Source organism: Salvia splendens, chromosome 1 (genome assembly GCF_004379255.2).
Source record: "Salvia splendens isolate huo1 chromosome 1, SspV2, whole genome shotgun sequence".
NCBI lineage: Eukaryota > Viridiplantae > Streptophyta > Magnoliopsida > Lamiales > Lamiaceae > Salvia > Salvia splendens.
This window is the reverse complement of record NC_056032.1, coordinates 20,445,822-20,459,381: the sequence shown is the minus strand read 5'-3', so window position 1 is coordinate 20,459,381 and position 13,560 is coordinate 20,445,822. Positions and strand designations below refer to the sequence as shown.

Genomic DNA, 13,560 nt, shown 5'->3' with positions numbered 1-13,560 from the left:
GGATTAAGCATCCGACGTGAATCTGAGCAAGATTGATTAAATTTCATGCCTAGTGTACGTGTTTTCATTTCATTTCGTCTAGTTTACGCAGATCTGATGTATTTCCAGTTCATGGTAAGTTTCCAGCATCCAAATCTTTATATTCTGTTCGAATCCAGATATATGCTCTTCTTTCTCCATTTACGTGCTTGAATCGGTTAGGAAATTTCATGTCGTTGTTAGTTGGAGCATAAGTTTGTTATTTGCAGCTTTGGCCGTACTTACTATATTTGGAGTCATGGTCCCCGCCGTTTTATTCTCTCTGTCTAGTCTTAATTAGTTAGGCATTTACTCAATCTAGGAAGTAAAATGTGTCTCTCAGTATTGAAGTCTGATTCTATTTTCCTTTCCGTGTCCTAGGTCTAGCATTTACATTTCGTGCCAAGGTCTAGAGGTGGTTAAAATTCTCAACCCTTTTGCGTGGCAGCAGCCACTTGTTTCCAGAGTCTCTAAGCACTACTTCACGAACCCATCTTCGTGGGATCGGCCCCGTTTCTCTATACTAATTTATAGTATTCGGGTTGAGGGATTTATTTTTGAAGGGGAGTCGAGTGTGTCCAACGACAAAAACACTGTTGTTCTCTTGAGTTCCTGGACCTGGTGATCCGGTGGATTTAAGGAGCGTGGTGTCTTGACCGAGCACTTGCTTTAGTTTTCTCTGTGCACACTTGACTTACTTACTATCACTGCTTACAGAGCAAAAACCGGCCTTCAGACCACCACCCCACCTGACCAGTTAGTTTTCTTTTTATTTTCAATTTTTAGTTTTTCGTAATTTAATTGTGTTTGCTGTTTTTTTTAGGTAGTATAATCTGTGTAGTACGTGAGCAAACTCCTTTCATAACACTTAGCCTATTATATAGTCTAAGTGTGAGAAGTAAAGGGTTTTGCTATTTTTTGGCGCATGTGTTTGTGTTTTCTGTTTTCTTTTTCGTATGCATGTCAACTCACACTTAGCCTATTATATAGTCTAAGTGTGAGGAGTTTGTTGTATATACATGTTTCGTTTTGTTGGTTTCTGTTTAGTTTTTTTAAACTCTCCCACTTAGCCTATTATATAGTCTAAGTGTGAGAAGTTTTTAGTATAAGTATGTTTTGTTGTGTTTTGGTATTTCTGTGCGTCAACCATACTGGCCATTACCTTTTCCACTTCACAGCCCCATCTGAGGACAGACATTGTGAAGTGGGAGGGGGGGAATGCACTGGCCAGTATGACATGTGTACATATGTGTTATCTATGTTTAAGTGTTTGTGTAGTGTCTAGGTCTAGTTTTTATTTGATTGGGCTTAAAACTCAACTGTCTTGAGCTGACGGTAAGGGGAATTGAGGGAGATACGACATGCTGGAAAATGGAAACCACCCCCCTTAGTATCTCCTAGTCAGTATGGATGATGCGAGTATGAGAGAAAAGCCCACACTTGGAGCCAAAACACAAAAGCCCTCTTTAAATGTGAGTAAAAGCCTAAAGTGGAACCACTTTCCACTAATTCAGAAAAGAAAAGAGTGGCTGCCACAAGGTGCCTAGGGTGAAGTGACTGCGTGTAGCACCACTAAAGGCAGTAGGAAACCCCCTCCAAAAAAATAAAAATAAAAATATTTATTTTCCAACCCTTAGAACCCCACTTTCTAGCCATACACATACCTAGATATAACCCCTAGCCCCTAGAATTGTGTGTGCAAGGCATAAGGCAAGAAGGCAACTGGCCAGAAGGACAAATAATAAAGAAACCAACTGGAGGGAAAGAATTGAGAAGCAAGGAAAAAAATCGACCAGGAAGTCATTCCAGGTCCAAAAAAAAACAATAAGAGGGGAAGAAGAAAAATGTAATGAAAATGGTCGAAAACACTTAACCACAAAAAGAATGAGAAGGAATAAGGGTGGCGAAGCCACAAGACACTACTGACCAGTTGGGAAGCAACTTCAGAAAAGTCCAGCCAAGCCGAGGTGACAGCCAAGAGCCCGAGTACACACAGTTCCCACGCACCAAATAAAGTGGAAATTTTTGAACCTTAGAGCCTTAGGAACATCCACCTCAAACACTACAACCAATAGCCCCGTTACAAACCTTAAAGTCCTTCAGTAGCTGCACGTGAGATCTAAGTCCGAAGCATCTGTGGTCTAGCGTTTAGAAAGAACAGTCCTAACATTCCCAGAGAGGTATGAGTGACTAAGTGAACCTAGTGTTTGGCCGAAAGTTTGGGCGATCTTGACGAGCGGATATACTGACTGGGAGAGAAAAGGGGGGCGGAGGAAGTTCAAGGCTGTCTAAGGCCTGATTGCACCTGATCCCGAGGGGAGGGATGGTTAAAAATATAGCCCAATTACTGTGTTAATGTGTCTAAGTGTTTTAGTTTTCTTTTATGTGTTTATCTTTGTTATGTGTTTTCTTTGCGTCATAGTTAGAGTCTAGGGTAGGATAGAGTCGGTCAGGGGAGTAACCAGGCTAGAATTCGACTTACTTCTTTTTGTTTGTTCTTCACGCTTGAGGACAAGCATGTGGTAAGTGTGAGCAGTTTGATAAGTCGTATTCTAGGCCTTGGTTACTGGTCAGTATAATGTGCATAATTGGAATATATTCTGCAAAAACAGTTGCTAAAGTGTGCAGGATGAGTGTTCTAGCCAGTAGGCAAAGCTTCGGATACTTCAGGTGAAAAGGGCGTCAGAACGATTACATACTGACCAGGATGCATGCAAAAAAATATGGCTCGAGATGGAGAAGAAGCATAGCTGGGGCTGGTCAACCGAAATTAAGGGCAGAGAAGTCATTTCGCAATGAGGTTTTACCCTAAAATCAAGGGCAAGCCTCCCTATAAAAGGAAGCCACTTGGAGAGATAAGAATCATCATCATCCACTCTTAGGTAGAAATCTCTCGGGAGTTCAGTTCTTCAGTCCAGTCCAGAGTCTCATTCCTCGCCATAGCCATGATCACCTGAGTTCCAGAAACCTCCAGAGTTCCAGACGTTCTCTTTCCAGTCAGCACGATTGTAGTTAGCAGTTCCATCGCCCGAAGTGGCAAAAACAATCTTTATTTGCTTTCTAGTTAATCTTGTTTGTTTTCTCTACGTTAGATTTTTTGCATTTCCAGTATTTTGCTTATTTTGAAGTCTTGGTTGTGATCCAAACATTTTCTAAATGCTATGAAGTTGTTTCGTTTCGGTTGTATCGTTGTTCTTTCTTCTTTCTGCCTAGTTAGCGTAGATCTAGCATTTTCGGCTGTCTCTAGTGTTAAATCGCATATTTCAGTTTAGTAGTTAATTTCTCTAAGTTAGCTGTATGTTTACTGTTTGATCGCGTTTGAAGATTGTTACATGCGAAGCTCAGTTTACGAGATTCTTACCACCTTGCATGCTGGCCGGTAGGCAAAGTTTCATTTTCAGTGTTTGAGTTAGAGTTGGAATTTTGGTAGTAGATCTGTGTTCTGAAGCTGTTAATCTGTGTTTTCATGGCGTTTAATCTGGTTGGTGATCTGATTATTTTCATGTTGAAGAAGATGACATCTCCATCAAGTTTAGGGACCACTTTGCTTTTTAGTTGCTTTTTACTTTTGTCCTTCACTTTTTAGCTTGTACCCTACAGATCTGTCAGCCCAGTCACCGTAACTACCGCTTATTCTCTAACCTTCAGTTTAGTCTTTTATAGAAACCCAGTACTTTTCACATATTTTTTCTGTTACACCCCATAAACCAATTTCCACGTACGCAACCACATGTCGACCACCCTTCACCCGTCCTAGTCAGTAGAGTACCATCTTAATTTCCCGTCTAGTTAGAAACTCAACCCAAGAGTGGTAGCTAACCAAACCTTCCAGAATATCACCACAATCACTCCAAATCGTCACCATCTCTGTGGGATTCGACCTACCTTCACTATACTACCCAGTAGAAGATGGTTGAGGAATTATTGATACCAGGTCCAGGATTAGCTGGGGCTTGTTTTATCCTGATCAGTAGGATACACCTGGGCTTGAACGACACCTGACGCAAACATGTTCTTTCAAGTAGATTTAATTTATGTGTTGTTATGATATTCCATCCTTCGTAGCTTTTCAGATCTGTTCTTTTTCCATGTTGATTTGGTGAAGAAGATCAAGTTATTAAAAAGTTTTTACTTTATCGTACAGTTTGTAGGGGACTGACAGTCTCCCGATTATGTTGTTTGTCCATTTATGGAAAGTTCAGTTAAGATGATCAAGTAGATTAGTTAACTTTCATGAGTTGATCAGTTTAGTTAGTTTAGTTTTCTCAAGTCAAGTAGTTAACTTAACCAACCCCATTGAAAGCGTGGCCGAATCCATCCTCAAGTCGTGTCAAGCAAATAAATGTTAAAAGCCTCATCTCTGCAGGATCGGTCCTTACTTTCCTATACTAGTTAATAGTATTGTAGATTAAGGTTTTGAAAACACGTCTTTTGAGTTCTTCCATTCTTCTCACTCAAGTCGGAGTAAGTCGAGTTGATCAGCCTGAGTTTCCACTGGATCCACTCACCAGTATTTTGCAGGTAGCAGGCGTATATAGGCTGGCCGGATCAGTTTAACAATCCAACTTGAGCAAGCTACAACGATATAAACTAAGAGAATGAACAAAAGGACACAGAAGAGTGACACTTTTCATTCATCTAACGTTTTTCACAGGGTCGGGTTACATTATTTTCCTTCCCTTCCTAAACTAGACCTTTTTTTTGTGGGATCAGGTTACATTTTCTCCTGCCCTTTATCTAACTATTCCCCTCTTCTTTTTTTCTTTTTTGCTAGGTCAGGTTATAAATTCATGCCCTTTTCTTTTTCTCTCTTTCTTTTCTATCCCTTCTACCCCCAATTGGTTAGCTGCTCCATTCTATCCTGTAAATCACATGGCATGGAGGCTCATGGTTTTAAAGGAGGATGAATTCGAAATGTAGTTTCAAAAGGGGTAACTAAGGGGTGCCCTTACAATGAGGCGGGTTCATCTGGTTCGAAAGAAAACAAGACCCAACTGGTTATTTCCTACTGCCACTCTATATTTTTTATCTCAGTAGAAAGTGTTCTACTCTGACTTCTAACTCACATTTAGAGAGCTTCACAGTTGGATAAAATCTGGGTTTTTCCATTGTTCTCACTTTATCTAGACTGACTTCAACTTATTTTTAGGAAGAGGGGACTCACAATTCAATATGCATTTTCTTCTACATTCACTCTCACTAAGGGTTTTATGCTTTCATTTTATGCCAGCTCATTCATGTTTTCCTAACACAACATGGACAAACACATAGACTGATTTAACATGCTTCGTTTAGATGATTCAGATGATTAATAGGTACAAAAGGTAATTATAGATAAGTCAAGTCATGCTTATGCCCAAATATTCCACACTACTCCCCCCCTCTCACTTTATCTTAGCTTGCCCTCAAGCTAGCACGGTAAAGTGGAAAAGAGTAGTAAGTGCTGCAACATCAAACACTCAGAAAACAAGAAATCATAAAATCAGATAAAAACTTCTCACACTTAGACCGGGCATCGGGCTAAGTGGGAGAAGATGACACACCAACCATAGAAACATATAGACAAGGTAAAAACTTCTCACACTTAGACTGGGCACCAGGCTAAGTGTGATGAAGATAAACAGACACATATATATATTTATATAGAAACTAAAAACAAAAACTAAAATTACTTGGTCATGTGGGAGGGGGTGATCATCTCCTTGGCTGATCCCTTCTGGAGTCAGCTGCTCTGGGGCGGGGCTCAGCTTGTCCAACTGGTTGTCTGCTGCTTGCTCCTTGGGATGCATGTTGGGGAACCCTTTGCCTCTGCGGGACTATTTCTCTGGCCATCAGGGACACCATTTCTCGCACCGCGTAGACCGACGTCCTAACATCCTCATTGTGTTTCATCTTTATCTCCGTCTGGGATGTCAGCAACTGTGTCTGGGCCTCGGAGCTTAGAGCTATTCTTTCAGTATTCAGGGCTATCCTCTCATCATCCCTTCCATTCTGGCTGATCCAGTCGTCCAGATGTCCCACAAGCTCCAAAAGGCTAGCATGTCCAGGGGACACCGCAGGCGTAGCGGATGTAGAAGGCACAACAGCTTCATTCTGTGGCTCTGTCTCCTTTTCCTTCTCAACTACAGCCACCTCCATGTGCGTCTTCTTGGTCCTCTTCTTAAGAACCCCTTCCGACTGTGAACCTGGCTTCTTTACCTGATAGAAACGAGTTCTACCACCTCTCTGTTCCAGGATGCCGACAATTGTGAATAATTGTACACTAAACAACTTCGGTTTGGGGCAATAGGAAAACTTGGGTATCCTCTCTGCAATGGTCATATCCACACAGTTCTTAAAGAGAGCCCCTAGCACATGGTAGTAATTCATGTTGCGGGAAACGTGGCTGGAGATCGACAGAGAGGTTCTAGCGATCCAATATCCCAGGTGTACCTTCCTCTTTTTCATCATGCACCGCATAAAGTATAATTCCTGCTTTTGTGACAGAGGCGACAGTGTTGGCTTGGGCCAACAGATTTGCACCCACAAAGGCTTGGGCTAAACGGAGGATGGGGTATTTGATGCAATTAGCTCTGGATGTTGTCGGTTGATAAGCTTCAGTGCCCCTTGGAACCATTTCTTCCCAAGCGGCTTGCTCGTTGAACTCTTGGATATCCTTTGGAGTACCGATGTCTCTCTTGAGCCATTCAACCTCCTGGTCTGCAGTGTACATGCCATGTCTTACCGACCACTCCCTGATGCTCATCCTCATTTCTCTAGTAAACCATCTGAAGCTGATAGATTCAACCCCTACATCAGTCTTGTACACGAAGCAGAACGAAGTGAAGATTTCCTGATCCAATTCTATTGGCATTCTTGGCGCGTGCAGTTCCATAAGCTGATAGATTCAGCCCCTACATCAGTCATGTACATCATAAACTACTCCACTCCTTTGAGCTTTTCCAGGGCGAGGTGGTACAGCCGCCTTCCAGGCCTTACTTTCTTTGTCGACCCCACCCTTGCTGCACATTCATCTGTTATTTGGGGGTCGTCGAATTTGATCATTTCTCCAAGCGACTCGTTGTCTAGGTGGACATGTATTTTCTGAAACTGTATCCTGGTCATCTCTGACCTCTGCTCGGACATACTACTCGCCCCATCATTTTCCCGCTTAGAGTGGCGCTCCCTCCTCAGCATCTCATCTTCCACATCATCTCCTTCCTCGACCCTCTGTCTTCCTTATTGAATCACCAAGGTTGTTGAGGCCTGCCTTGGCTTTTATTTTACTGGGACAACGATGGCTTTCCCCTTCTTTTTCGCTCCTTCCTTTCTCGCTCACTATCATCCACTTCAGCAGGTGTATCTGGCTGCCCAGAGCTAGGCCGTGCGTCCATAGGTGTGAAGAAAACATCCTCTTCTTCCTCAGGTTCTTCATCAATTAGGAGCCTCCGTCTGCGACGTGGAGGTCCCACCGCACTCCTTGCTGGACTGTCTACATCCTCCCCTGCTCTCTGCCTTGGGGTTTCCCTTGGTTGTTCTTCTTCAGACCTCCTCCCTGAGGTTTCTTCTCTAGCTGGCCTCCGCTGATAGGTACCGATGACAGCAGCTCTCGCTTCATCGGTAACAATCACGACTTCCCTTCTCTCCAGTGTATCATCAGTAGGTATCTCTACCCTCTCAGTAGAGTTCCATCCAGCAGTCCTGTTCTCACCCACTTCCATATCATTCTCAGCATCCTCAAAATTCTTTTCCGCTAAGTTTGTTGTGACTTCTTCAGGAGTAAGTAGTGGTTGCTCGGCTTCCTCTATAGGTTCATCCACTGTTGCAGTTTCCATGGGAATTGGCTCTGCTGGTATCTCCTCTGGTATCTCAGTCCTCGAGCTTGGCTCCACCCCCATAGTGGGCAACTTTTGCTCTACCTCCTCCCCCTTTTCTAGTGGTCCATCCATTTCGTTCCATATGTTTTCTTCCTCTTCTATTATGGTTGTACCCTCACTGCGTTCTTTTTCTACAGTTGCATTTCTAGTTTCCGGCTGAAGGTTTTCTGAGCCTTGTTGCATGGTAGCCGGGGGAAGGGCAGCGGCTTCAATGCGGGCTAGGACCGAAGTAGGGTCCACCTCTTTGTTTAAGGACTTTATCATCTCCAAGAGCTCTTCTCTGGAGAAAGTAAGGGTGGTCAGACGGCTGCTCTCAGACACGTCTTGCGCTACATTAGTCGGGCTTGCTTTCGAATTTTCAACTTCCCGCTGCAGGAGCCTCGAGATACTGGCGGATATGGTTGCAGGAACAATTCCTTGAGCTTTTGATGACTTTCCTTCCATTTTCTTCGGTGAATTGTGGTGGATTCAAGAGCTAGGGTTTAGAATCGCCGGAATCTGCAGAAAAATAGTGATGAGAATTTTGGGGTGTAGGTGGGGGAATGGAGTATGGAGGTTTTGAATATCACTATTCTATTCGCGACCTTTTACTTTCCCTCTAATAATCTCTGTTTTCCTCCCTTTTTCCTGATACGTGCCAGTCATCTCCCCTTTTTTAGCACTTAACGAAAAATAGAAAATTTTATCTAAAACTTGGGAAGTCGGACCACTTAGATCAAGTAAGAATTGAAATTTTTGTAAAGAGTGTAGCTTGATCCACTCAATCTGAATTCCCGAAAGTATTTTTTTCGATTTCTGAAATTTTTTTGCTCTGTTTGGATTTTCATTTTAAAAACGTACAAAGACACTATTTACAAATATTTACAGGTCTTGTAAACGTTCTAGGGATTCACTTGATCCTTTCATGATTCAACATACTTCGGCCAACTGATCAAGTGGATCACCTAGAACATTTATTAGCTGATCAACTTAGGCGAGAACACCGGTTGTGCGCATTGGAATTTTGTCCACTGTGTGCACTTCCGAGTTATCCCTAAATGGTTTCACCCAATGACCATTAACCATAAAAGGAGCAGAGTTTGGGTCACATCCCTGAAGCTCCACTACTATATTTGTTCTGAGGACAACGATGGCGTATGGTCCCGTCCACTTTGATTTCAGCTTCCCAGGCATCAGTTTGAGTCTTGACTGGAACAACAGAACTCTCTGTCCCACTTGCAGCTCCTTCACCCTCAGGTTCTTGTCATGCCACAGATTAGTTTTCTCCTTATACCACATGGCTGCAGCATAGGATTCCAGTCTGAGTTCTTCCAACTCTTGCAGTTGGAGCTTCCTTTCCTCGGCACAAACCTGAGGTTGCAAGTTCACTTCCTTTACTACCCATTAAGCCTTTCGCTCAATACCCACAGGAAGATGACAAATTTTCCCGAAAACCAGTCTGTATGGTGACATGCCGATTGAAGTTTTGTAAGCATTGCGATAAGCCCACAAGGAATCATCCAACCTTTTGCTTCAATCCTTCCTTGAAGGACTCACTATTTTTTTGAGGATACTTTTGATCTCCCTGTTTGAAATTTCTGCTTGGCCATTGCTTTATGGATAATACTGGGTGGACAAACGGTGGTTTACCCTATACTTTTTCATGAGGGCTTCGATTGTGCGATTGCAAAAGTGAGTACCTTGATATGAGATTATGGCCCAAGGAATCCCGTGACTGCTTGGATTTCAAAACATTTGAGACCTCTTGAGCCTCGCAGGTTACAGTTGCCTTAGCCTCCACCCACTTGGATACTGTCACGACCGCCCTTACTAAGGATAGTAAAGGCGGGGAAATCATAACTAGGGAAGGGAGTAAGGAGCGGGGAAGAAAAAGGGGGAAACAATGAAAGACAACATCTTAAACAAAGCTTCAAAAGAAAAGTTTTAATCGATTAAAGAATTAAGCAGCAGGTTAATATCTAAAGGTAATTATTGTCATAAAGTAGTGTAGAGCAAAACGAAAGACTTTATCAAGAACGATTCAAAACATTTGAAATTTCTGCTTGGCCATTGCTTTATGGATGATACTGGGTGGACAAACGGTGGTTTACCCTATACTTTTTCATGAGGGCTTCGATTGTGCGATTGCAAAGGTGAGTACCTTGATCTGAGATTATGGCCCAAGAAATCCCGTGACTGCTGAAAATGTTGGATTTCAAAACATTTGAGACCTCTTGAGCCTCACAGGTTACAGTTGCCTTAGCCTCCACCCACTTGGATACTGTCACGACCGCCCTTACTAAGGATAGTAAAGACGGGGAAATCGTAACTAGGGAAGGGACTAAGGAGCGGGGAAGAAAAAGGGGAAACCAATGAAAGACAACATCTTAAACAAAGCTTCAAAAGAAAAGTTTTAATCGATTAAAGAATTAAGCAGCGGGTTAATATCTAAAGGTAATTATTGTCATAAAGTAGTGTAGAGCAAAACGAAAGACTTTATCAAGAACGATTCGAAACAAGGCAGCGGAATAAAGGTGTCTAGAGAGTCATAGGGAGACGCCTATGTTTGAAGACACGACGCATCCGGAATTTCTTAAGGCTCGACTCAACATCCGCCGCAACATCACCGCTCAAGCTGTACCTAAAGAAAACATATGCAGGGCTGAGTACTTGTCATACTCAGTGGACACACGCCAAATTATTTGATAAAAGTTATGTCATCCATACCATAGTTAACTCGAGTTTTAACATTTTAGAAAAGAATATCATCGAGTATCACAAAATATTTTCGTAGACTGGCCAGTCAAAACAATCTCCCCACTTTCTCATCAAACAATCAATCACATCCTCTTACCATAGTGCGACGAAAGTGTGGCCACACTATTCGCCCACGAGACCGGCCGACTAGCTAGGACGGCTCCCGATCCCACCTGTGTACACAGCCTGATAGGGTTTGCGGCCCTACTCAGACCCGAATTCGTTTCACACATAGCCCTATAGCCTAACGGAGCAATCTCAACATCAAGCAATCACAATCCTATAGCCTAACGGTGCAAGCTCAAACGAACTAGGCATCAGGCAACAATCTCAACATCGAAAACAATCATGGCATGACATGACACTTTAAACCACCCTTATATCTCCAATATTATAATTTTGAAACGTAAAAGAGTTTTAGTAAAGAAATTCCACCTCGATTGCTTACAAACACAGTTCACAACTTTATTGAAATCCTTGCTCTTCGTACCCACGTACGCACAACAACCCTTTCTCTTGAAAAACAATCGGTAGGAATGACGAATGATGCGATTCTTCAATGAATCTTGAATTTCCAACTCCACAATGATGCAAGAACAAGGGATTGGTGAAGGATTGGTGGAGAAGGAGAGGAAGAGAGAGACGTGTGGTATGGAGAGAAGAGGGATGCGAAAATATGAGGGCTAGGGTTAGAGTTCTTTTAATTTATATTCTAGGATAAATCCTACAATTAAAAGGAAAATAGGCGTGTATAATGGGAAAAATCAAGGAAAAATACTTAAATCCTCAAATCAAATTGGAATAGGATTTAAATTTGGTAATTTCTTGTAGGAAAAGACTCTCACAAAATAGGTAACAAATAAATTAATCTCACAAGTAATTGAAAGGAATATGGGCGAAAATAATGAGGTCTCAAAGAAGGAAATAGTCAAATCCTAATTAAAATGAGATATGGAGAGATTTGGCAAGATATGGTAAGATATAATTGGATTTTAATTCAAGGAAAGAGATAAACAAGATATCAATTAAATCTATAAAAATAATTCCCTCTCCTAATTAATAGGAGATTTCAAAAATCTCAAGGGATGGCCAATGGGTCGAAAATCATGTAGAATAGCATAGGGATAATTTGGTTTAGATTTAATTTTGATAAATATCCCAAAGCAATTAATTAAATCCAAGAAAGAATGTATTATTTCCAATAAATAGGAGGGCCGAAAATTTCAAATAAAATGGCTAGAATGATTATGCATTATCCCATTTAATTTAATTCACATATTGGAAGCTTAATCACATTAACTCACATAACTCACAACAACTAATTTCACATAATTAACTCAAACACATAGCGACTCAATTTCCACAAAAGAAATTCTCATTCAACATCCACATTATTTAAAATAAAATAAGCCATCAAATAAAAATAATAATAATAAAAGCCACAATTTTCCAAGGTGCTACAGATACACAGTCAACTGTGACTAGAATGTAAGAATTCCCATAGGATAAAGGAAAGGGGTCCATAAAATCCACCCCCATACATCAAATATCTCGCAAACCACGATGGGCAATTGCGGCATCGCATGTTAGCAGAAATTCCCCTGTCAACTGACATCGACTACACCTCATGCATAATTTATAGGCGTCCTTATGTAGATCTGGCCAATAGAAACCACTGTACAGGACTTTCATGTCTGTCTTTTTCGGACCGAAATGACCACCGTAGGAAAGAGAGTGACAATAAACCAATATATCTTCCTGGTCCCACTACGGGATTCACCTCCCTATGACTTGATCAACTCTCATTTCCCACTGCAAAGTCACTGGCGTCGCACATTACTTCAAAAGGATGATTCCAGTCGAGAGCTCTGATGATTGGGGATGAGACAAGTCGATCCTTCAAGAGCTAGAACGCCTTCTGACATGGTTCATCAAAAACAAATTCCACCTCATTTTTTAGAAGGTGGGTTAATGGCTGAGCGATCTTTGCAAAATCTCTGATAAACCTCCTATAAAACCCAGCATGTCCCAGAAATGCCCTAATCTCTTTTTGATTAGTGGAAAAAGACGGTTTGTTAATCACCTCCACTTCGGCTTTGTCAACTTGTATACCCTTCTTTGAGACAACATGGCCCAAGACAATTCCTTCAAGGACCATGAAATGGCACTTCTTGAAATTTAATACCAAATTCTTCTCCTTACATCTTCTTAGTACCCGGTCCAGATTACCAAGGCATGACTCAAAAGAATTCCCATAGACTGTGAAATCATTCATGAAGATCTCAATGCAGTCTTCGAGCAAGTCGGAGAAGGTACTCATCATGGACCTTTGAAACGTCCCTGGTGCATTACATTGGCCAAAGGGCATCCTCCTATACGCTTACGTCCTAAAAGGGCATGTGAAAGTTGTCTTTTCTTGATCTTCTGGGTCCACATAAATCTGAAAATACCCGTTGCAGCCATCTAAAAAAATACTGCTTACCGACTAATCTCTCGAGCATTTGGGCAATGAAAGGTAGTGGAAAATTATCTTTCCTCGTAGCATCATTCAATTTCTGATAATCAATACACATCTTCCATCATGTAACCAACCTTGTGGACACCAGCTCGTTCTTGTCATTTTTAACCACTTGAATTCCAGACTTCTTTGGTACCATATGTACTGGACTGACCTATTTGCTGTCAGTAATGGAGTAAATAATCCCCAACGCTAGTAGCTTCAGCACTTCTTTCAAAACATCTTCTCTCATATTGGGTTCTGCTTTCTTTGTTGCTCTCGGTGAACCTTCACACCATCTTCAAGGCGTATGTGATGCATACAGAGGTCAAGACTGATGCCGACCAAGTCCGACAAGGTCCATCCGATGGTCTTCTGGTTTCTCCTCAATCCTGGGGGTAATGTCTTCAATTCTTTCTTAGGCGTGACCGCCTCCTAGGGTAATGGGTTTTT

The 13,560-nt window shown here is 41.9% G+C and overlaps 2 protein-coding genes across 2 annotated transcripts; both read right to left on the bottom strand.

Annotated features, from left to right (window-relative positions):
• Nucleotides 1–7,280: 7,280 nt before the first annotated feature.
• On the bottom strand, nucleotides 7,281–8,318 carry LOC121746622 (neurofilament medium polypeptide-like). Its single transcript, XM_042140564.1, has one exon. It carries the CDS (start codon nucleotides 8,316–8,318, stop codon nucleotides 7,281–7,283), a length of 1,038 nt encoding a protein of 345 aa, XP_041996498.1.
• A 525-nt stretch (nucleotides 8,319–8,843) lies between these two features.
• On the bottom strand, nucleotides 8,844–9,258 carry LOC121746538. Its single transcript, XM_042140451.1, has 2 exons — nucleotides 9,225–9,258; nucleotides 8,844–9,154 (listed from the first exon to the last, which is right to left on the bottom strand). Exons 1-2 carry the CDS (start codon nucleotides 9,256–9,258, stop codon nucleotides 8,844–8,846), a joined length of 345 nt encoding a protein of 114 aa, XP_041996385.1.
• Between the last annotated feature and the right edge of the window lie 4,302 nt (nucleotides 9,259–13,560).